The sequence below is a fragment of the Chlorocebus sabaeus genome, chromosome 22 (genome assembly GCF_047675955.1).
Source record: "Chlorocebus sabaeus isolate Y175 chromosome 22, mChlSab1.0.hap1, whole genome shotgun sequence".
NCBI classification, from domain to species: Eukaryota; Metazoa; Chordata; class Mammalia; order Primates; family Cercopithecidae; genus Chlorocebus; species Chlorocebus sabaeus.
In genome coordinates this window covers 1,930,992-1,953,953 of record NC_132925.1, presented here as the reverse complement: position 1 = coordinate 1,953,953, position 22,962 = coordinate 1,930,992, and the positions used below count along the sequence as shown (strand labels likewise).

The window sequence follows — 22,962 nt, the reverse complement described above, 5'->3', positions numbered from 1 at the left end:
CCAGGCTGAAGTGCAGTGGCACGATTACTGCTCACTGCAACCTGGACCTCCCGGGTTCAAGTGATCCTTCTGCCTCAGTCTCCCTGGTAGGTAGAACTCCAGATGTGTGCCACTATGCCTGGCCAGTTTTTGCATTTTTTTTTTGTAGAGACAGGGCTTTGCCATGTTGCCCAGGCTGATCTCAAACTCTTGGGCTTAATTGATTCACCCATCTCATCCTCTCAAAGTGCTGAGATTACAGGGGTGAGCCACAGTGCCCAGCTGTTTTTTTTTGTGTTTGTTTGTTTGTTTTCTCTTATAGCTCAACTACTGCAAGGAGAAAATGTTTTGACTGGAAGATGCAAAGACCAGTCACCTTTGTAGTTCTTCATATTAAACACACAGCTGGATAATTGTCTTGCATCTGTCTTTGGGATTCTTGACAGCTTTGCAGCACTCTTACATGTCAGACTTTTTGTCTGTGCCTAAGAAGTTGAAGGTCAAAACTGAGACCACATTAAATTCATCAAAGTGAAAAGAATCTTTACAAACTTTTGGAAATAACATATTCTCTTCCCTTCCCTGCTAGCTTTTGTACTGGAGTATTGTTTTGAACTTTTAAAACTTGGTTTTGTATTATTGTACAGTTTTTATTTCACATCTTTCCCATGAAATGAAGTTTAGTGTGAACTCTGCTTCTCTCCTCTGTGGAAGAGATAAAATCACATTTTAAAAAATGGAGGACATTAAGTATAATTTCTTGTTCAAATGCTTTTGTGCAACATTAATATATCTTTTCTCCAGCTCATATATCCAGTAATCGAGAGATTGTAGTGTATTACTTTAATAAACCTTTCTGATAATTTTACACTTTTTCCATTTTATACACAAATTCCGTAAAGGAGCAGTTGTTTCATAATTGTCCTACCATTTATCATGTTGACATACTTCATCTTTAATCATATATATTTTGTTACTGTATTACATTAATGCAACATCATTTGTCTTTATAGTAATATTATTTTTTCTCACCTTATTAATAATAAATTAAATGAAACTCTAAAATGTGTTGTCCTAAACCTTGTATTTTTAAAAATATTTTTAAATGAGTGTTTCAGGATTTAACAATAATCTTTTTCCTTTTTCCTGTCATTAGTATTATTATTTTAAAGAACACAGAAATTGCCTCTCTTTAGTTTTGGGGAAAAAAAAATTGAGCCTAAAATTGTACTTAGCAGTGAAAAAGAATAAAATATTTATAAAATGTAATAAAATGGGCCATTTTTCTTTTCTACTCAGTCCCTGCGATAACTTTTCAACATCCAACATAAAACATCCAAAATAAAAGAAATTTATAATTAGCTCTTCTAAAGTAATTGAGAAAAATTCATTTTCCCTCAATTTTCTGATTTACTTATACTTTCAAAAATAAGATATTTGTTTTAAATCTGTCTAAAGGTCTTTATGGTATGGGGAAAGTAGCAGTGCTGATAGAATGGGGTCTGTATCTCAAATGCTTGCTATGTTCTTCATCAGTGTCTGTTAGTCACTTCTACATGTCAACCCCAATTCCTATTTGTCACTCTTCAAACCATAACTGAGTGAGAAACAGATTATGCATTTAGTCACAAAATATTAATGCAGAGTTCTAAAAGTGGCTACCTGGTCTTGTTTTGGCATGTCTACAAACAAGTTTGTTTTACATAAATGGCTTTTCTACAAATTTGAAATGTGAATATATTTTATTTTTTCCCAGTGAGTACACAATACACAATTCTTTGACAATACTATTAACCAATTTTATGCCAATTTCTTCTCTGATCTAACAACATCAAATGAAACACATTAAGATTTTGGACACTGCTTGGTGACTTAAACAAACTACAGTTAAAAAAAAATCCATCTATAAAACAAAGTATAAAAAGTCCACCCACGGCCACAAAATCCCTTTTCTTGCAACACTTTAAAATCACAACAAATGCTTTTGAAATTATGAGATTTTTAAAAAATTAGTAAATTGAACATCAGTTTTTTAAAAAAAGGATGGTGTTTCATTTGAAGTACACATTATAGAGAAGCAAAACAGAAGTAATTTCACCGCTAAAATAATGTGGAGAGACACGTTGCTTTACAACAGTTCTTGCCATGTAATTCCATAACCAATACACAGAAGCAGATGAACAAATTAGTGAACATTATGTTTCTGCATATCTTTAATACGGATGCACACTCGCTTCCCAGTAGCGAAGATAAACCACAGTTTAGAGTTCAATGGTACTGTTATCATTAGATTGTCAATGGACAATTACATAAATTTATTGAATAGAAATTGGGCGGTGTTCCATCAAAGCACATTACAGACTTGCAACTCAAATCCTGTTGAATACATCTTTAAATACTGAGAGCATTAAACTATGACACAGAACACCATTAAATCTGTTTTGTACTCAAAGCAAGTAAACTTGCAATAGTTTTACTTTTCTTGGTTGTGTGATACCTTATATGTTGGTTTTGAATTTTCTACATTCTTCGTTGAACTGAATTCAAATCCTGTGATGGAATCAATTCTTTTCATGCCCCTGTACTATCCCACCTTATTTTAGAAGTCTCATAGAACATGTCTGGAAGAGGGGTAGGGCGACTCCACCTGCATACACTGGCATACCTGAGTTTGGGCACCAATACAGCTATTTTCCCAAGGAAGACTTTTCCTGTTACGAATGAAGCTGTGCTTGTGTTGGGCATGACTACATAGCAGCATTGCCTATGAGTGCAAGATCAGATTACATTCTCTCCCACCCAGATTTCCTTTTGCAGCCCTTATGCAGGCCTCCGTGTAGACCTGTAAGAGTGAGCTCAGTGAATTTCTAATCACATCCATTGAATCGGCTACGAAATAAAAAACTGCTGTGGCGCTCATAGGTATTTGTATTTTTCTGTTGGCATCTGACTACACTGATTAGTAACTTTTTACATGTAGCAAGTTGACAAAGGCTTTTGATTTCTAATAATGTTTCTGAATTCCTTTGTATAGCTACAGCATTTCATCTTGCCCTCAATCTACCTGAGGGTGATATTTTGAGTGCATAATGTGACTGCCCAATATGTTTAAAACTAGGTGTAATAGGCAACATGGACTAGTCTAAAAGAACATTCCAAGTAACCACAAGGTCTGCACTGACAGAATTTTAACTGTAACAGTTAATGTTTAGATGCTGAAAACAATCAGGAAGGTATGATGCTATGCCCACATTATTCCAAAAGTCATCTGCATATACATACTTCACTTTGAAGCCTTGGTTTAGTAATCGCCTACACCTGCCAGTTACCAGGGATCAAAGGCTATGTGTTCTATATGTAATGAACTAAGGTTTTAGACTAAACTGGGTCATAGAGAAACACAAAGAGGGAACACAAAACCTCTTCAAAATTTGTTTGCCTTTAAATAGAAAGAGGTTAAGTAGGGAACTGCATAAAGAGATCTTTAAAGTCCTCACATCCTAGAGTTGTGAATAAGTATGTATTCACTCTTGGCAGAAACTTTTCATCTTCCTCAGTCTCTTTGTCCCAGAGAAATCCCACTGCATTAGAATTCAGGCACTGATGGTAGAAAGTTGATAAAGGGTTTAATAACTGTGTCTCAGAATTCCTTTTCTCTTCAGTGAAGAAATAAATTACATGGTACCGTAAAGCTGGTGGGGCCCATGAAGAACATTACGTTCTATACTTGCCTGTGCTGATGCAGTCTCAGGGAATAAAAAAGACGGAAATGTTTAATCATGTCATCCCTTTGTTATAACGACATGACATAAATTGCTTACTGAGCCAATAATGCATGGAGTGCGAATTGTCACTCAGAAGGGTCCCATATTTTAGAACCGATCCTAATTACGTTGAACATTTTTAGAAGAGTACCAACAACTGAACTTATCATAGGAAAAATTTGAGAAAGTATAGACAGAAATAAAATTTAAGATTGTGTAGGAAACACATGGGAAAATGTCACAAGGGGGAATTTCAGGAAGGTCCTCTTCTACTTGACTGACTATACATGTACAGTAGCTAACATATATTTCAAAGTCACATTTATTCTGAGCATACATGACCGATGTCCAGGAACTTCTTGTTGTCAAAGTCATGAAAACAAATGAGGCAGGACAATGATTAATGTCCACTTACAAGGTCTGGTTTTATTTAAAAAGTTTATAAACATGCATTTTTTTTCTCCTTTTAAACTTTTCTTTTCAATTTCCTTATTCAAAATGGGTCAAACGTATTTTAGTCGGAAGCCAATTTCTGAGGATGTACCACAAAATATTTATTCCAATAAATCTACTTACTGTGAACTGAACATACTCTCAGCACTGCTTTTTAAGCACGTACAATTTGGCTATACATTGGGTGGCATAAACTTCACTTCTTAATCAAATCAAACACAAATTGTATATAGACTGTATTATTTTTTAAGTCATGAATTTAAGTGATGCAGCTCTATCCTCTAGTATGTACTGTACATGTATTAGAAAGATGAAATAAGATATTGCAATAGAGTTTATATTTGGAAACAGCCCGAGTATGCCCTAATAATAAATTGCTTCTTTAACTATTTGCTAGATATTCTAGAGTTCATTTTGTTCATTTCTTTGGGGAACTTCATATTATATTCTGACTTAATGAGTTGGAGAGCTTAATTATGATAATTCAGAAAATGTTTTTAAAAAACTGTAATATAAATACAGCTCTTGCAAAACACCTTAATTTCCTCTTGCTTATTGTAATTCTCAGATGGGTCAATTACAATGACAGGCAAAATTGATTCTAAATAAAACTTTAATTTCTTTTTTTAAGCAAATTTATTACATCTTTGCTACCTGCATACTTTAATGCATATTCAGTCTTAAGATAAACTACTTTTTTTGACCCCTGCTTTTGTCAATAGTGAAAGCCACCTTTCTACTATTTTTTTATTGACTCAGTCCCTGATATCAAAGAAGACTTTGCCAACACCATTGTTCCTTTGCATCTTCCTATTTCTACACCCCAACTGAAAACCATCTAACATGATTTGTTACAACCATCATTATCCAATCTAGCTTACAGTACAGAAACTCCCTTCACATTCAGTCTTTTTCTTCATGTCACGAGGAGTAGAGACTTGTGCTTATCACCAAATAAAATTGCAGTGCAAAATTTAAACATAAAAGTTACACAATTAAAAGTTAATATATGGCACCACAGCCTATTAATTCACATATAGTACAACAGACCAATAAGAACAGACAATAATATGAACAGAGCTAAAAAGAGTGAGCTTGCATAGCAATGCACAAAAGAAATTATATACAGAGGAAAATCCTTTTCTTCCTGTAGGGCGAGTTTTGTTTTCTTTCTTTTTTATATACTCCTGACAAGAAAGAGTTAAGGTGGGTGGTGTACTTAAGAGAAGAACACAATTAAAATATCTGTGGGATATGTGTGGCTGTGTGTCTTTACATTGCATTTACAGTTCTTTTAATAGTACATAAATAAAGAAATTGTTCATTGCACTGTTTAGTGTCATCACTTCCATGAGTTCGGACCTGATGGTCCTTCAGAGCAGCTTTGTATGTCTCCTCTCAGTTACTCTAAAGAGAGAGAAAAAAATAGAAATAAAATGTAAATTAAGCATTCTACTTTTTGACCAGCAAAACCAAAAGCAAAGCAAACAGATAATCAAGGAAAATAAGGTATTCAGATAGATGAGTTTGTGAACTTAAGTAATTTTACTTGAAGGAGATGATCAACGAGTAAAAGAAAAGAAACACTACAGAATTTGGAAATTTAAACACCCAATAGAACTATTTTGGTACTCTTGTGCATCTGTCATTACTTCAAAAAAAAAAGGTAAAGAAAAATTCAAGTAGTTATGAATCAAATTAAAATTATAAACAAATCTTAATCATAGATTGGCAATAGTCAACAACAATGACAACTGAGATCAATAAAGAAATTAACAGTTTTGAAATTATTTCTCTTTTCATTATCTCATGGAATCTTCCAAACAATCTGTGACGTGAAGATAATGGTAATGCTATTTTTCTGATGAGGAAATAGATTAGGAAGACAGATAACTTTCTCATGTCCAATAACCAGTTAAGGGGTTGAGAATATTAGAAACAGGGCTGTTTTCTCAGCAATGCTTTTAAACAGAATTGAAAGAGGCAGTTAAAAATATCCAGCAAATATATTTCTGATAATGAAAAGCTGTATCGGTAACTTTCCTGAGGAAATTAACACAAGGAGCTCAACATTTTTTGCTGTGACATTCTTAACTTTCCCTATTACCTAGTATTTTACATTTAGAAAATTAATTATACTAACTGTGCCAGTTTTCATTCATAAATGGAAATTTATTTATAAAATGTTATTGTAGTCAAAATACTACAAATTAATAATCAAAGATCAACTCTTCAAGGGTGGCTACCCAAATTTAAAAAATAAATGAAGAGCAACTTGAAAATGAAGAATTCCTTAGGAGTTTCTTTAAAACTACCAAAAGGCCAGTGTCTCCCTTTCTTTATTGTGTTCAGTTAAAAAGGCAAAGAAAATGACAAATACACTATATTTAATTTCACTTACAAGTATTAAGACTAATCGACTAACTTAAAACAATTTTTATAGCATAAATCAAACTTGAAATAGCAGAAACATTTATAAAAACGGACAGCAATAAATACAGCGATGGCCTAAGTCATGACCAAACTTGCTGAAAATTGCAATTGATTGTTTTCGTAGCAGAGCAAATTTTCTATTAACCTGAAATTTGTTTAATATGGCAATGTTATCAACTCAAGATTCTTTCTGAATCACAATAGCCTTTTAAATGACCTACAGCACTTACATAATTCACCTGTAAACTGTCCTTGACTGTTGGAGCCCATGTATCCTATGTCAAGAAGGTCGCTGGCATTGCGCTGGTGGCCTGCTCTCAACACCTCAGCTTTCCTAGGTCCAGTGGATCCCTTAGAAGAAGCTGTGCCTGATGAGCTGTGGCCACCTGGAGATGGGAAACTGGGCTTGCTATAGGGCACCAAGGCCTCCTCTGAAAAAGAAAAAAACCCCAAGGGCTAAGTTGAACAGCAACATGGAGGCAAACTAACCTCTTAAATATTACACTGTGAATGGCCTGCTTTACCATTTCATTCTTTAGTAAAATTAAAATTATGAAGTTTAATCAGGACCGGATATTAAAGAAATTTCTATGTGCAAGCAACATTTCCTACAATAGGAACTGAAGCAGAATTAAATGAAAAGAGATCTTGGGATAAATACACAATGTTATATATTATTTGCAAAATTTAAATTCATTATAAAAGAGGGCTGAATACAATGAACTACAGTTTGTTTAACAAAAGCATATCTGAGAATAATTTCTAAAGTTCAATGAGGCTCCAATTTAATTTTCCCATTAAGATTAAAGAAACTGGGTTTTTGTTTCAGCTGAAATTATGGCAACATTTTCTCAATTGATTTAAATAAAAAACTATATATTAGTTAATTAAATAAACTTTTTAAATTTATGTTGCTTTTTGAGACAGAAATACAATATTTAAAGGACTATGTATTTCCTTAAAAGAAAAAGAGAAACTCACACATTTAAATAAATAATATGCTAATTTTTTTTTTTTACAGATTGTTCTCTCTACAAATAACTCATGACATATGTTACAAATAATCACTTAATAGTTCAAAAATTGTTTTTTCTTTCCCTCTTTATTCTCACTGCTCCCACTCCACACCCCATCCCCTCTGTTTTTCACTTTCTTTCTATGTATGGGCTATTATTCTATGATTAATGCCAAGTGAATTTACTATTTCTCCCCTTACATAGTCTCTAATGACAAGAACCACATGATTTTTCTCTCACAGCCTGAATGGTGTAAACTTTCTAAATGTTTCACTAAACCTAGACATTAAAATTGTCATCTACTGGCCCTTGCACCAATGACATTTTCCAAAAACTTGAGCATCAAGTTGTGTCAAAATGGAGTTATGGAAAATGCATGGAGAGAGGCGTATCTAGAACACTTTAAGTCCAAATGAATAAGTGAAAATATATTTTTTCAAAGACTGTGTGTATGTGTATGTGTGTGTTTCAATACTCAATGAATCCTGACATGAGAAGAGATATCTCAGAAAATACATTTATAAAACAGGTTCCCCACCTCCCATGACTCCCTGCCCCCCCCAAAACATCTAACTACAAACAATGACATTTATTTCTGTGACATTTCCAGGAAGCTTGATTTATAAAAAAGCACTTCCCATAGACACATTAACAATCAACTAAATCAATCAACTGATTAACAGTTGGAGAAAGTGCACGCTCAGTATAACCTGATCTAACTTGAGGGTCTGTGATGGGGCATTTTTCTGCAACTTTGCAATTTTAATGAATTCACCTATTTGATGTGAGTTCTCCTTTCGAATGACTGGTTACTTCAGTCAACACGAACAAACTTGCTGAAGGCAGAGATTACACTGACACAAACGATTAAATTTAGCCATCTTTAAAGTACTCAATATAAACATTAATAGGCCAAACAATAAAATTTTCTACTGAGCAGTTTAGATGAAGCTTGCAAGTCTCTGGCGATCCAAGGCCCTGTGGAGAGGTTGACTGAGGAACACTGCCCGTCGGAATCAGCCTTAAGGCGTGTCCTGGCCAACTCTGCTAAGGAATTCCAAATTCCATGACTGATCGGAGGCCAGTGCTTCTCAGATGCCCTGAAACAACCGCCCTTTCTAGAATACCGGGTAGGAAAAGAAATGGTAACAGTCCAGCTTTCTTGGGACTGTGCAGAACACACCTGATCCGACCCCTTGTTTGTGTGGGGCTTTCCGTGTCTCTTCCTGTCGCTCTGCGGAGCTTATCCGTTCCTGCGTGTGCCGCTGCCACTCTAGGGAGGTTCTAGCTGGACCATCCAGGGAGCTCTGTGTGTCTTCTAGGGTGGGTGCGTGCTGTCTCTCCAGAGAGCTTCCTTTTCTCTCTGTCGAGTGTTCCACGTTACCAGCCTGCTGGCTCGAGCCTATTTGCTGCCTGAAACCCTGACCTGGCGGGGGATCTGGTGGTGGTGGAAGATCTAAAAATTTTGAATAATGTTTAGAATGGACTAAAATTTAATGAAAAATACAGGTTTTAGTTCACGTTGAAGAAAATCTTTGCCCTCATACAGGTATTACCCATACAAAAGAAATTTGGGGAAAATAAAAGTCAATTGTTTATTTCCAAAGCTCGTATTATTGCTCTCTCTGCTGTCTTTCGGCCATGGCATCATTGAAACAAAATTGACTAGTGTTGCTCAACAGTTAAATGTGGAAAGTGTTTTCAGTTGCATGTTGAGGCTATCATGCAAGGTGTAAAGGGCCGTTCACGGTTTATGTTCAATCCACTGTCCAACCCTCCTTCCCCAAGAAATACCATGACACAAAATAACATCACTAGACATTCCAGAAGCCGTGCTAACACAAGGCCCCAAGAACAAAAGGTCTCCAAAGGGAGTGTCCCCCTCAGGAAATTCAGAATGATATGACTGCCTTTACCCATGTATGTGGCACATTTAACAACATTAAGCTAACATTTATTAAATGCAATTAACATTCTGCTTGACAACCAATTCTGGCTGTTCGTTTCATGAGTTAGCTAATGAGTTACAACTAATATATTATAATCTTCCAATGTATTAATTTTAATAAGTAATAGCCAATGTTCAGAGTAAAGATTGAATGTGTTTTATGGTACTAGAGAAGACAATGCATCACAGAAACTTCAGATAGAGTAGAAGAGATAATTTTTCAGAAAAGCTCTTTAAAGTAAATATCAGATAGGAAAAAATTTAAGGTTCCAATATCAGCTCCCTTTTCATCTCTCTTTTATTAACTCTTCAGATCATAATAGCTTTATATTTTGTATGTCTTCAATTGTGAAATCATAGTCCTTTCTTTCACTTTTAAGTATGCATTAGTTCTGAAATTACTTTGCTGAAGATTTTGAAATCTTCTGAACATCAATTTGGATCATTTTCTTCTCATTTTTCTTGCATGTTATTGTAAACTTCTTTGTTCATCCTTAGAATATTGGTAATTATATTATTTTTTCATAAAGACCAAATATCGTATAAAATACACATTTATTTCATTAATAGAGGACATTGTACATAACGTAGTCAATTATTTCTGATGCCATTTTTGTAAATGTATTCTGTTGTTTCTAATAACATTCTGTTTGTGAAATTTAGAAGGAAAACGTATACATTTCTTGTAGACAAAACATAGCTTCCTTAACAGTCAGCTAAGCCATTCCTTTCAAAGACTTCAAGAACCTTTATACTCTCTTTTATGAGCAAAATGATACTATTCTCCATTGAACTGATAATGTTGGTCTCTGGAGCATCTCCTCTGAGTTCCTAAGATGGAGCAGCATTGCCAGTTCTTACGTGTGTCCTCATGTTAAATTATGAATTGCTAATAACTGAAGGGAACAGGGTCTCTGGTTGGGAGGATAAAGTTGCATTTGGAATATTTTTTCAAAATGAAGAAATAATCCAATATTGAGATATCTGTTTGTTGGATAATCCAATGAGTTTGGTGTTTCCTTCATATACGATAGTACTGACTTCCTTCACTATATGTTATTATAAATGCAAATTATTTCATTTGATTTATTGAACTTAGACTGCCAGTGAGCAGAAATTATTGTATTTGCTTCCAAAATAACTTATCTTGTCATTGATTTTTATTCTCCATCAGAGCAGCTTCGTTTTTAAAATGGCCAAAACAGCATCTGCTTATGCCAGCTAAAATTCTGATTATTATTTAATTTAACCAAAAATTATATAGCTTCATAAGAACTATCCTTGGAGTTTGTATATTTTAAGAAGAAAGGACATTACATGCACATTGAAATAAACTAATTGGAAAAAGAAATGGGATTAAGAATGGGTTTTTGAAAAATAAAAGTATGTAATCAAATACATTTACTTAAATTAAATTTATTACTCATTTCTTTGTTGATTCATTTCAACCAAATCAATTCACTAAAAAGTCTCTTACTGGCCTACTGAGGATTAGCTCTTTTCAGGCACACAACAGTCCAATGAGATAGGTGCCATTATTACCTTCCGTTTTTAGATAAGAAAATGAAGGCAAAAAGAAATTAAAAATCTCCAGCTTGGATCTTTCCTCCTATACACTCCAGACTCATATAACCAGATCTACACCAGACAGTTCCACTTAGGTGTTTAGAAAGCTTCTCAAATTTCATGTATCAAAACTCAGCTCCAGATCATCCTATATAAAATACGCTTCCTCTGCCGTGTTTCTTCTCTCGGTTGGTCACAGTTACATTCAACAAGTTAGCCAACATTTCAGAGTAATGTGGTTTCCTTTCTTTATGGCCTACGTTTATTTCATAACAACTCCCATTAGCTCTACCTCCAAAATCCAACCTTTCTTAACATTGCCATTGATTCTCCTTTGGCATGAACCACCATCATCTCTTCTCTAGGTAGCTTCCACAATCTCCACTTTGCCTCATTTAGTATATCTCAACACAGCAGCTAGAATTACTTTTTAAAAAATAAACAAATAAATAAGATCATGTCACTTCCCTGCCTTAAACACACACACGTGCATGCACACAGGCACATACATACACACCCCGTCCAGTGGTTTGCCATTCGAAGTAAGAGCTAATGTCATTACGGTAGCTTAAAGGTCTGACAAACACTAGCCCTTGCTTGCTTGCCTGACTTCGTATTCTATCTTGTTTCTCTCTCTGCTCCAGTCATATCGTTCCCTTTCCTTTTTATCAAATAAGTCTCAGGCTTTCACTTGCCATGCTCATTTCCTGGAATAACCTTTCCTCAGATATCAGCATTACTCTTTCGCTTATGTTATTCCAGTCTTTTCTCAAATGCTGCCTTCTTGGTGAGGCCTTTTCCAATCACTCTACTTAAAAATACCTCCTCCCTACACCTGTACTTCTCAACTCCCTTCCCTTTGTTTCTACCCCATAACATTTATCACCATCTTACTTACATGTTCATGTATGTATTTAGGGTGGTCTTCATCTATCTTCCCTAACTCAAATATAAAAAGGCAGGAGATTTTTGCCTGTTTGGCTCCCATTATCTATTATATGTTATATGCTTAATAAGTATTTGAGTGAATAATAAATATGTAAATTTATTTGCTCAAAGGCCAACGCTAGTAAGTAAATTTGCTCAAAGGCCAAAGCTAGTATGTGGCAGATATGAGAAAGGGCCCCTTCTCTGAACAGGACATTAAGAATTAGGGGAAAGGGGCCGGGCATGGTGGCTCATGCCTATAATCCCGGCACTTTGGGAGGTGGAGGTGGGCAGATAGCCTGAGGTCAGAAGTTCGAGACTAGCCTGGCCAACATGGTAAAACCCTGTCTCTATCAAAAATACAAAATTTGCTGATTGTGGTGGTGCATGCCTGTAATCCCAGCTACTCAGGAGGCTGAGGCAGGAGAATCGCTTGAACCCAGAAGGTGGAAGTTGCAGTGAGCTGAGATCACACCATTGCACTACAGCCTGGATGACAGGAGCAAAACTCCCTCTCAAAAAAAAAAAAAAAAAAAAAAAGGCTAGGTGAAAGGGAGAATAGGCTGGAAACAAATTATCTAGGAAAAACAGGTTGATGGGTAAACAGATCTATCTTCCTTTTTTAGCATTGGTCAATATATTGGCTTCCAAGGGTATTCTTTGATTTATAAGACAAATGGAATACAAGATTTGGACTCAGGAATGCCTGCTTTGGAGAAACTTACAAAAGGCAAAAGAACACCCTTTAAGATGTGTGTGGGATTTTTCAGTCTTTGGGATACAGACTGACATTTCCCGCCATTAATAATCTTTCTTATGGGACACAGGGAAAGCTGCTTTCTCACCCCAGTAGTTAGTTTGACACCTCGTGGCAGAGCTGTTGCCAATGAAACAGAAGTGATGCCACTTGCCATTACAACCTCCCAACAACCACTCATGTTCTGTCTTCCCCTCAGAAACCATAAAGGTCTGATCTAGAAAATGATGGTTCCCGGTGCTGAAAAGGCCTACATCTTTACATTACTGCTTAGAAGACAGCAAACACTATTGTAAAATCTATAATGCAAAAGGTTTGTTGTAAAATGTCTGTACACTCAATGCTGCTAGGCATCAGCCTTCCCCAAAAGAACAACTTGATTTTTATGTAAAACGTCATGAAATTATTTCTGACACGTAGATCCATACCATATAAATGCTATGACACATATGCATTTGCCGTAAAATAACAGTGTTCTTAAGGATAACCTGTAAAGTGCCATCCAAAATAAATGTCTTTGCACCGTATCATAATTAAAATGGCTTTGGATTACGCACCTGGGGAGATATGTGGGCTGAAATTTCCTTTGCTATATCGCTACTTCTAAAATGTATCATTTTCTAATAACACATTATCCATAACCCCTTTTTGAGATGCTGGCAAATTTGAAAATTTAGAAACTTATTTATTTTTTAGAAAAATAAGCAATATATTGATCATACTTTAAACTAGGAGGTAGCTTGCTTTAAGGAAACATTCTTAAAAAACTTGCAATAAAAGTGTTTCAGGAAAAAAAATCTCTATTTTGTTGATTTATATTTTATATCTTCCACATATTCTGAATAATATCTTCAAACATTTCTGAAAAACCACAGAAAATTCTATACCTAGACATTTTTCTCTTTCCACAATATTCACAACAGAAAAAAAAATACAAAATTATCAACTATTAGATTTATAACTAGCAATTCAGTGAAAGTAGTCCTTTTTTATTTACAAAGAATTAGATCAACGCTACCAACAGTTTTAAGTGCTCAGCTAATTTTCGGAACATCTAAGGCAGAAGGCAAGGGTGAACATTTTTACTCACCACAGGATACCCATTTACAGAAACTCAAAAATCTCAATTGTACCCTAAACCTTCATATTCCATTGAAAACAAAGGAAGCAGGAAAGATAAGTAAACCGGAAAGCATGTAGAACAAATCTATTTGGCTTTTTAAGTCCTCTTACCTTTGTAAGATGACAAAAGAAAGCACAAATAGGGCTGGAGGATTGGATACTCCCTTCCCCAAACGAATAAAAAACAAATGCTTTTCTTCTTTTTCAACGAAGCTTCATTCTGTCCTGTAATGGTAAGTGTAAGTGTGCTAAGGACTAGGCCATAGCTTCTCCAAGACAGGTATACTTCAGGTTCTCTTGTGGAACTTTAAAATTACCTGTAACTGGGTTTCACCCCAGAATAATCAAATCTGAATATCTAGGATATATCCCAGATGGTTCTATTGTGCAGTTTTTAAAAGTTTATTCTTTTGGTGTTTAATTGAACTATGTTAGGATAATGTTTGTGCGCTTATAGGGTACAGTGCTAAAAAGGAAAAAGAAATTTACCTTTCAATCTGACATTGTAGTAGACACTTTAAGTATGTGTTACATATCCTTAGACTATAACTTCAGTATATATATTTTAATTCATTCTTTAAAAGATATAAGAACTAAATTAAAAATATGGGAAATAGACTATATTCTGTAAAGCTAATGAAATACTCATTATCGAACATGGATATCTTCCAGTAACATTGTGTTTCTTGAAACTAACAGTGTTTAAGCAAATATTCAAATATTGGATGCTATATATAAATAAAAAGATTGAGCTAGATCAGCAAACTATGGACCATGGGCCAAATCCCGCCACTGCCCATTTTGTGAATGATGTTTTGTTGGAAGTCAGTCATATCGATTATTCTACTTTTCTTTTCTTTTCTTTTTTAGAAGGAGTCTTGCTCTGTTGCCCAGGTTGGAGTGCAGTGGCATGATCTCAACTCACTGCAACCTCTGACTCCCTGGTTCAAGCGATTCTCCTGCCTCAGCCTCCCGAGTAGCTGGGATTACAGGCACGTGCCACCATGCCCAGCTAATTTTTGTACTTTTAGTAGAGAGGAGGCTTCACCACGTTGACCAGGAAGGTCTTGATCTTCTGACCTTGTGATTTGCCCGTCTTAGCCTCCTAAAGTGCTGGGATTACAGGCGTGAAGCACCGTGCCTGGCCTATTCTACCTTTTTTTATAGCTGCAGTCATGCAACAATGGCAGTGCTGAGTAGTTGTGACAGAGACCAAATGTCCCAAAAGCCAAAAATATTTACCATCTAGACTTTAATAGAAGAAGTTTGCGGACCCTCTGCTAGAGTCTGGATGTTTGTGTACCCCCAAAATTCATACGTTAAAAATCCTAATCCCCAATGTGATGATATTGGGAGGTGGGGCCTTTGGCAGGTGATTAGGTAATGAGGGTGGGGTCCTCCTGAAGGGATGAGCACCTATAAGACACACCCCAGAGAAAACCTTGTCCCTTCCACTATGTAAGCACACAACGAAAAGGCACCCTCTGTGAACCAGAACGTGGGTCCTCACCAGACACCAAATCTGCCAGTGCCTTGATCTTGGACTTTGCACACTCCAGATTTGTGCAGAAAATTTCTGTTGTTCAGCTTATGGTACAGTCACGTGTTACCTAATGATGGAGATAAGTTCTGAGAAATGTGGTGTTAGGTGATTTCGTTGTTATGCAAGTGCTATGCAGTGTATTTACACAAACCTAGATGGGATAGCTGACTACATACCATTGATCTGGGGTAAAAATCTGTGCAGCATGTTTCTGTACTGAGTGCTACAGGCAGTTATAACACAATGGTGTTATATTTGTGTATTTAAACAAAAAAGGTAGAGCATAAATACAGCATTTTAACCTGATGGCACCACTGTCTCACATGCAGTCTATCATTGACCGAAACATTGCCGTACAATACAGGACTCTGTGTTTTATAGCAGCCCAGACAGACTAAGACACTCTTAACTACAAGACCTGTAGCCTGATTTTGGCTCTGAAATTTGTGACTAAAAAATTACTATATCATTTCAAAAAGTCTTTTTTTCCAAAAGTGAAACACCAACTAAGATATTGTAATTTAATATTATAAAATTTCTGACAATATAAATGCACATGCAGCTTATGTTTTCTTTCCTACTCTTAAAGTAAAATGCTCACTAAAAAGCATTTATGAAAGATGCCAGAATGGCAAAAAAAAAATCAGCCTCAAAAAATTGTATGGCATGTATTTCTTGAGGCTTAATAACATAGAAATAATTCTAGATTGTTTTTAAAAATGGTGTTTTATTTAAACAAGACCATATTGCCAGGTTTGTCTTGTTAGGTAATGAGGCAATGGCTAAGCTACCATGACTACGTTAATCTAAGTAAATGGCTGCATGGAACACGTCTCTTCAGTGAGAAAACAAGGGTAAAGGAGAGAAACCTACCATCTGTCATTCCTTCCCTTCGATGAGGCAATGCTGGTTGTTGGTCCATCCGCCCTCCCTTGTGTTTCTTAGTGGGCCGAGGCCTCTGACTTTGACTCACAGCTGCACTGGTGTTACTGTCAGTAGAAAATGGGCTGGTAGGTCGAGGTCTTTGAGAGGAGGTAAAGGCTTTTCCTAAAATGAAAATAAAGGGAATGGGTTCTAGAGAATGTCATTATAGCCTGCTGATTCTGTCCTGTATTCCTGCTCTATGACTATCCTGTAAATCTACCTAGAGATAACACTTGAAGATAGCAAATATTGGTGCATCTCTGTAGAAAAATATATTTTCCACAATCTTAGGTGCACGTATTTTGTTCAATTTTTAATAAGCTAACAACACCCCAACTGACCCTCCCCAAAAATCAAACAAATGAACATAAAACAGATTCACCAATCCAAAACTCAATATTGCAAGATTATAACTTCCATTTAACCTTGACAATATTAGTGATATTTTCAAAGATGTATGCAAATTCATGCAGCTTTTAGTTCTTAAAATTAAAGAAGCTATCTATGAAGTACATACTGTTTTATTTGTTTAATAAAATTTCATCCTTGGAAACTTAAAAAATCTCTCTGAACACAGAAAAATGCCATATGGTAAATACATCTGAAATTTTACATGAAAGGTCTGCTCAGACACATATATTAAATTGACCTGACCACTTATGCACACACACGATGACTTCTATCTCTTTTGGCATAAACTCAATAACATCTGTGTAGAGGACAGCAGGTTAAAATCACCTTGTATATCCAGCGTGCAATAGGAATATTCTGGTGAATATTATTGTATCTGAGCAGGCTCCAAGTTCTCATTGAAAAGTGATATGTGTTGTGTTCTTTTCTTGTGGTTTAGAGTAGGTGTACAGGGAAATATATTCTGGGAAAAGGTTAGCTAATAAATTTTCAACACCTTACGATTTTAATACCATGTTTATTATAGTAACAGAGGCCTGGTTTATGTGCCTGTTTTTACTCTCCTGTGTATGTTTTCATTTCATACAACATTATTGTATGTAGTTACATTTTCTTAAGTCGATGTGACAGGATATTACTTAATGCTTTATTAGCTATTAGCATACATGCAAGAAATGCACTTATGCTTTCTAATGTATTAGTTTCCTTGCACGTTCTCACTGCTCTGCTTACAGCTAATGCCACAAAAAGCACTCAAGCGACATAAAGTTTCGGACTTATTCCTTACAATGCAAGACAATTCAAATAACAGTTCTATTACAACATATTTTAGTTTGGATGCTATTTGAAAAATAAACCTCTGCAATGCTTAGAAGATATTTTTTATTTCATTTAAAGACAGCTAATGTATGTTCAAAAGAAATATTGGTGGTATAATTCCAAGAAAACTTCCAAGACTCATTTTTATAACCTGAGAGTTTAGAGAAGGGTAAAAATCATTTTTCTTTACTATTTGATAACAGTTAAGATTTTGCAAACGTACTTAATGTTTTATTAGTTTGTTTTGCAAGGAAGTTCAGTTTAATTCATATATTAGAATATTCTTATATGTATAGTTAAGAATTATACATACAAATATAAAAGCATGCATCATGCCTAAGTTACTTTGTTTCAAATGTTTACAAATTACTGATCTATTATTAATCCCACATTCTTTTTGTGGAATGATGAGCACTTGAAAAATTATAAAATTGTTCTTTTATATGATTACTTATCACTCTCAGAAATCAAAATTAAATTACTCTAAAGAGAAATACACATGTAGTCATTATTTTATTCAACTTGCAAATGCAGTGGGTGTATCTTTAATTAGCATCCTTTAAGACAAATAATAAATTATTGTATTAAAATCTTACTAACCAAACGATTAATAAGACCATAAGCTATTTGAACTGGTAAGACCAACAGCCTTAGACCCATTTACCCCATGCTAAGGAAACCTTCCCAGAAAATGCATTTGCAGAAAGAGATGAGGCAAAGGAAAGTAATGGAGATAAAAAGCTGAGTAAATTTAATCACTGGGTACATTATTAATTGTGTGAGGATTTTGCAAAGTGTGAGTTATTGAAAATTTAATGGCAATCTTAGTTGCTGCTTTGCCGTAATATAAAAAGGAAGCGTATTCCAATTAATCAGCAAAGCCGTGAAGAGAAAGGAAAACCAGAGATAGAAAGTGGTGAGGCGGAGTCTTTTCTTGGCTCTGCAAAACTAGCATCAGAAGAGAGTTTTGGTAATGGAGCATCCAAATCGTGTTCATGCACATTACAGAAAGCCCTACAGTCAGACTCACTAAGGGGAAAGAACAGGAGAAAAGAGGTCAGTGTCCAAGGACAAGATTCTCTCATGCAAAGAGTGTTGACTTGGAGTCTACCAACCTGTTCTTGTAAGGCTGGTTCCATCCAGCCTAAAACCAGCTTTATCTGCTGCTGCCACCAGTGCTTGTGCAAAACTGCCGCTGGCAAAGATAGAGCCATCGGAGGAGCTACCTACACTAGATCTATGACTAGAAAAGTTACGATCCTCATCAGATGCAGAGCCCCATCCATTTACCATTGAACCTAAAAACAAATGTAGTGGTCTAGTGAGTTGTAGATATTGAAAATCTCATCTGCTGTACACACTATACTAACGAGCAAGTAGGCTGTCCTCGCTTCTTCCTTGAAGTTTCATCATGATTTCTTTAGCCAAACGCAAGTATCATGTACATTTTAAACATTTTTGTGCAGAAGAAAGAAGCTCATTTAAAATCTGTATCTGTTTGCAACACATAAGCAAAGCACATGCTGTACTGTTCAACTCTTACATTGTTTAAACTATTACACAATCATTTTCCAAAAGAGAGTTATGATGTATATTTTAAGCTACTATAATTCAGAAATGAACACTTTCAGTAAAACAAACTTAGGTGCTTAAACTCATCACAGACTCAGTTGAAGAAATAGTGTGAATATATTTTGAATTTAATGCAGACTCCGAAGATAATCTGCATAGAAACTACACCACATCATAAAATGCAAAAATTATTTCAAGATTTTAAAATATAAACTTAATTACAAATAACAACAAAAATTCACAAACAAAAAAACGTATAAACGATATCAAAGCAAATGAACTTAGAACATAAGAAAAATCTATTTTAAAGAAGTTCTATTAATTTAAATGCTCTTTTTGCTTACTTTGCCTTTTAAGTTATTTAAGAACTCCAGTTTTCTCTTTAGTACTAAGATTTATGTTAAAAAGTAACATTTATAAGGATTATCATCGGCATTAATATGAATTTCTTCTGCAAAATGCAACATAGGAATAGAGGAAAATAAATTTAATTTTATGTTTAAAGAGCTGTAAGTTGTGAAGATACTCAGAAACATTTTTTCTTGATTTTCTAGCAAGTCATTTATAATTTTATATATTTTCTTAGACAAAAACAAACAGAACATAATCTCCTACTTAATAAAATTAATATTACAAGATTTATTCATGTTGGTATACCATTAATTCATGACACAAAAAACTACCAAGTATTGCTTATCCTATTTTTGTTAGAAGAGGGGCAAAAAGTATTTGTAAGAAACTAATTTAAAATTTCTAAATAAATCAAATGCATATTTACATAAAAGAGATGAAAGTCAAATGCTATAGACTGTTTATTTATTTATTTTTTCTCTAATATTTAAGCAACTACAGAATAGTTGGGAGTGTTACCCTGATGCAGTATTTGTAATTTTGGTCAAGGGGCCAGGATACAATGATACGGATTCATGCACTTTCAATACCAAGAAAACAGAAGCTGAACTGGTTAGAATGATCTGAGAAGTTAAAAGGGTGTTAAGTGTAGCAAAGAAAGATAGAGTTTTGATTCTGGTTGCCAAAAGCACAGAGATACACCTTTTACTTTTCAAACAAATTCCCTTGACACAGGCCACTGCAAGGAGGCCGAGATAACACCAGCAACTGAGCCTCTTCTGAGAGAATCATTTCTGGGTTAATAACCACAAGTCAAGGACCAACAATCCAAAATGAAAGAAGAAATGATGCAGTAGGCTTTGCAATATAATGCTGTACTAGATAAGAAAAAAAAAAAAAAAAAAAAACAAAGAAATTGAGTGAGGGGGTCACAAAAGAATATGAAACTCTGGAACTGAGGATAGTTTAAAAACACTTGAAAGCTCACTCCCAGTCCCTTCCCTGCGCTGTTTTCTGTATTTCTAAATGCCTGCTCTTACTGTCCAAATAAACATCTCTTTAATCTTCACCTTATTTCACTCCTAAACTCCTCCTACCTAATTTCATTCTAATCTCTTCTGTCTTCTTCATTGCTTTCTGCATTATCTTTGTGAAGCACTTACATACATGTGTTCGTCTGTTTAAAGCCTTACCCAGCTAGCCAATGCCATATCCAAACTGCTAATTAAGTATTTGCAACTCTTCACTATCTAGCCTAGCCTACTGATACGATGTGGCTCTGTACCCACACCCAAATTTCATCTGGAATTGTAATCCCCATGTGTCAAGGGGGGGACTTTGTGGGGGTGAGTGGATCATGATCATGGGGGCGGTTTCCCTCAGGCTGTTCTCACGACAGTGAGGGAGTTCTCATGAGAACTGGTTGTTCATTAAGTGTCTGGCATTTCCCCTGCTCGCTCTCTCTCTCTCCTGCTACCATGTAAGACAAGCCCCTTTGTCTTCTGCCATGATTGTAAGTTTCCTGAGGCCTCTCCAGCCATGCGGAACTGTGAGTCAGTTAAACCTCTTTTGTTTATAAATTACCCAGTCTCCGGTAATATCATTATAGTAGTGTGAAACCAGACTAATGTACCTGCTGTGTATTAGTCCTCATTCACTCTCTTACAGCCTGTGTGTCTCCTTGCTCATTTACATAACATCATCTTTCATTCTTTAGACAGAGATATTGCCACTAACGCTATTAACCACTGACAAACCTTAAAGTCTAAATTAAATGCCATTTCTGTTATCACCTTAATTCTATCTTATTATAGGGAGAATCCATCTCTCTACCTCCTTTGGTTTCCAAACACTACACATAAACTCACATATCAGTTCTCTCTATATATTACGGTCTGCTGCACATGTGTTTCCTCTCCTAGACAATGGAATTCTGGAGGTTAGGAACTATTTCATATTTTTTGTTCAGGGACATTTTACATTAGAAATTCAATAAACAGTAGGCATATGGAATTAAATGCATTCAACTTTTTTATTATTCTATAATTCTGTGTATGACATTATTTGATGTGTAACTTCTTAGCAATAGAAAGAATTTTCTCATAGGAACTCTTAGAAAGTTTATTAAATAAGGAATATGATGATACTATATAAATAGTATACATATATGTGATATATACATGTGTGTATTGGTTATGCTTTGATACACTTAAATATTGATATTTAGCAATACCTTATTTAAATTAAGATAAAAAATTTACATTAAGTGGCAGCTTAGTTTCTTTGGAGTGTAACTTTTCCATCCATGTTTATCCACCTTAATGCACTTGGCCCAGTGATTTGTTTTCTAAAATTTTTATTTTTCCACTATAACCAGCCTAAAAATAGTTGAGTTTCTTTGGTTTCATGTCTATGTCTGCTTGCTGTGTAATTCCAGCCTGAGGATCTAGCAGAGTGACACATTTGGTCTCTGAACCTATAAAACTGACTGTGGTGTAGCTATTGAGAGGTGAAATCAGTAAATCCTACACTACAGTAGTAGCACTGAAGAAATTATATCCTGTGAGACCTCCTAGTAGAGAATCAGCCTAACTTTCCGCATCAAATAATCCCATCTATCTCCCTGTGGTAACTTGCCAGTCCTTCATCCGAGCATTTCCACACACACACTTGTGATACTCTAAACAAACGGACTACTTCCTGCCTTTGTGTCTTTGCTCTGCCTCTCTCCCAGCCTTTAGTGCTCCTTGTATGTCCTTAAAACTCCCAATTATTCAACAAGTTTCCCTGCTGCTTTTTGTCTCCCTCTGGGAAGAGAGAGTAACATGGAAGACAGGGCTTCAAGTGAGTATTGGTAAATACAGAAAGAACATCAGCTATTCTTTCTTTTGTACTTCTTGTAAGAGCAGAGACAAGAGAGATGATTTCAGAATTCAAGATATGTGACCATAGATACTTGGCCATATCAGGCAACAGGAAATCTCATGACCCAATCCGAAGAGATGAAAGTGTCTCATGTTAGTGTAGTTGTGTTTGCCTTCAAAACAGAGGGCAAGGAACATAGAAAGAAATTTTCTCTCTCCTTCTTTTCATCTCTCCACCTCTCTGTCTCGTATCTTCGACATCCCTTCCTCTACAGTTTGGTTAAGATGTATGGAATGGGCATATCTATGGTAAATATTTTTAAAAGACATTTGGCCACAGTCCATAAATCAAATAGTATATAAAATATTAAAATTCCTTCTGTAAAATGGCTAAAATATATTGAACATCCACTGATTTTACCTCTTAGTGGCCTTTCTAAAAAAAAGAAAAATGTTGAGATTTAAACATGAACAATGAGCTGAAGATCTAGCTAAACAATTACCCCTCTAAAT

The 22,962-nt window shown here is 35.3% G+C and overlaps 1 protein-coding gene across 10 annotated transcripts in view; it reads right to left on the bottom strand.

Annotated features, from left to right (window-relative positions):
- Nucleotides 1–3,540: 3,540 nt before the first annotated feature.
- Nucleotides 3,541–22,962, bottom strand: part of ROBO2 (roundabout guidance receptor 2) — a 1,759,746-nt gene continuing 1,740,324 nt past the window's right edge. For 2 of the 10 annotated variants that reach the window (XM_073009644.1, XM_073009646.1), the window contains 5 exons: nucleotides 18,778–18,960; nucleotides 16,382–16,555; nucleotides 8,829–9,101; nucleotides 6,860–7,060; nucleotides 3,541–5,603 (listed from right to left, as the gene is read on the bottom strand). In XM_073009644.1, coding sequence (XP_072865745.1) covers nucleotides 5,602–5,603; nucleotides 6,860–7,060; nucleotides 8,829–9,101; nucleotides 16,382–16,555; nucleotides 18,778–18,960 — 833 coding nt within the window. In that variant the 3' untranslated portion in view covers nucleotides 3,541–5,601. The remainder of the gene's footprint in view (nucleotides 5,604–6,859; nucleotides 7,061–8,828; nucleotides 9,102–16,381; nucleotides 16,556–18,777; nucleotides 18,961–22,962) is intronic. The other 8 variants (XM_073009647.1, XM_073009648.1, XM_073009649.1 and 5 more) reach the window with 5 other exon arrangements.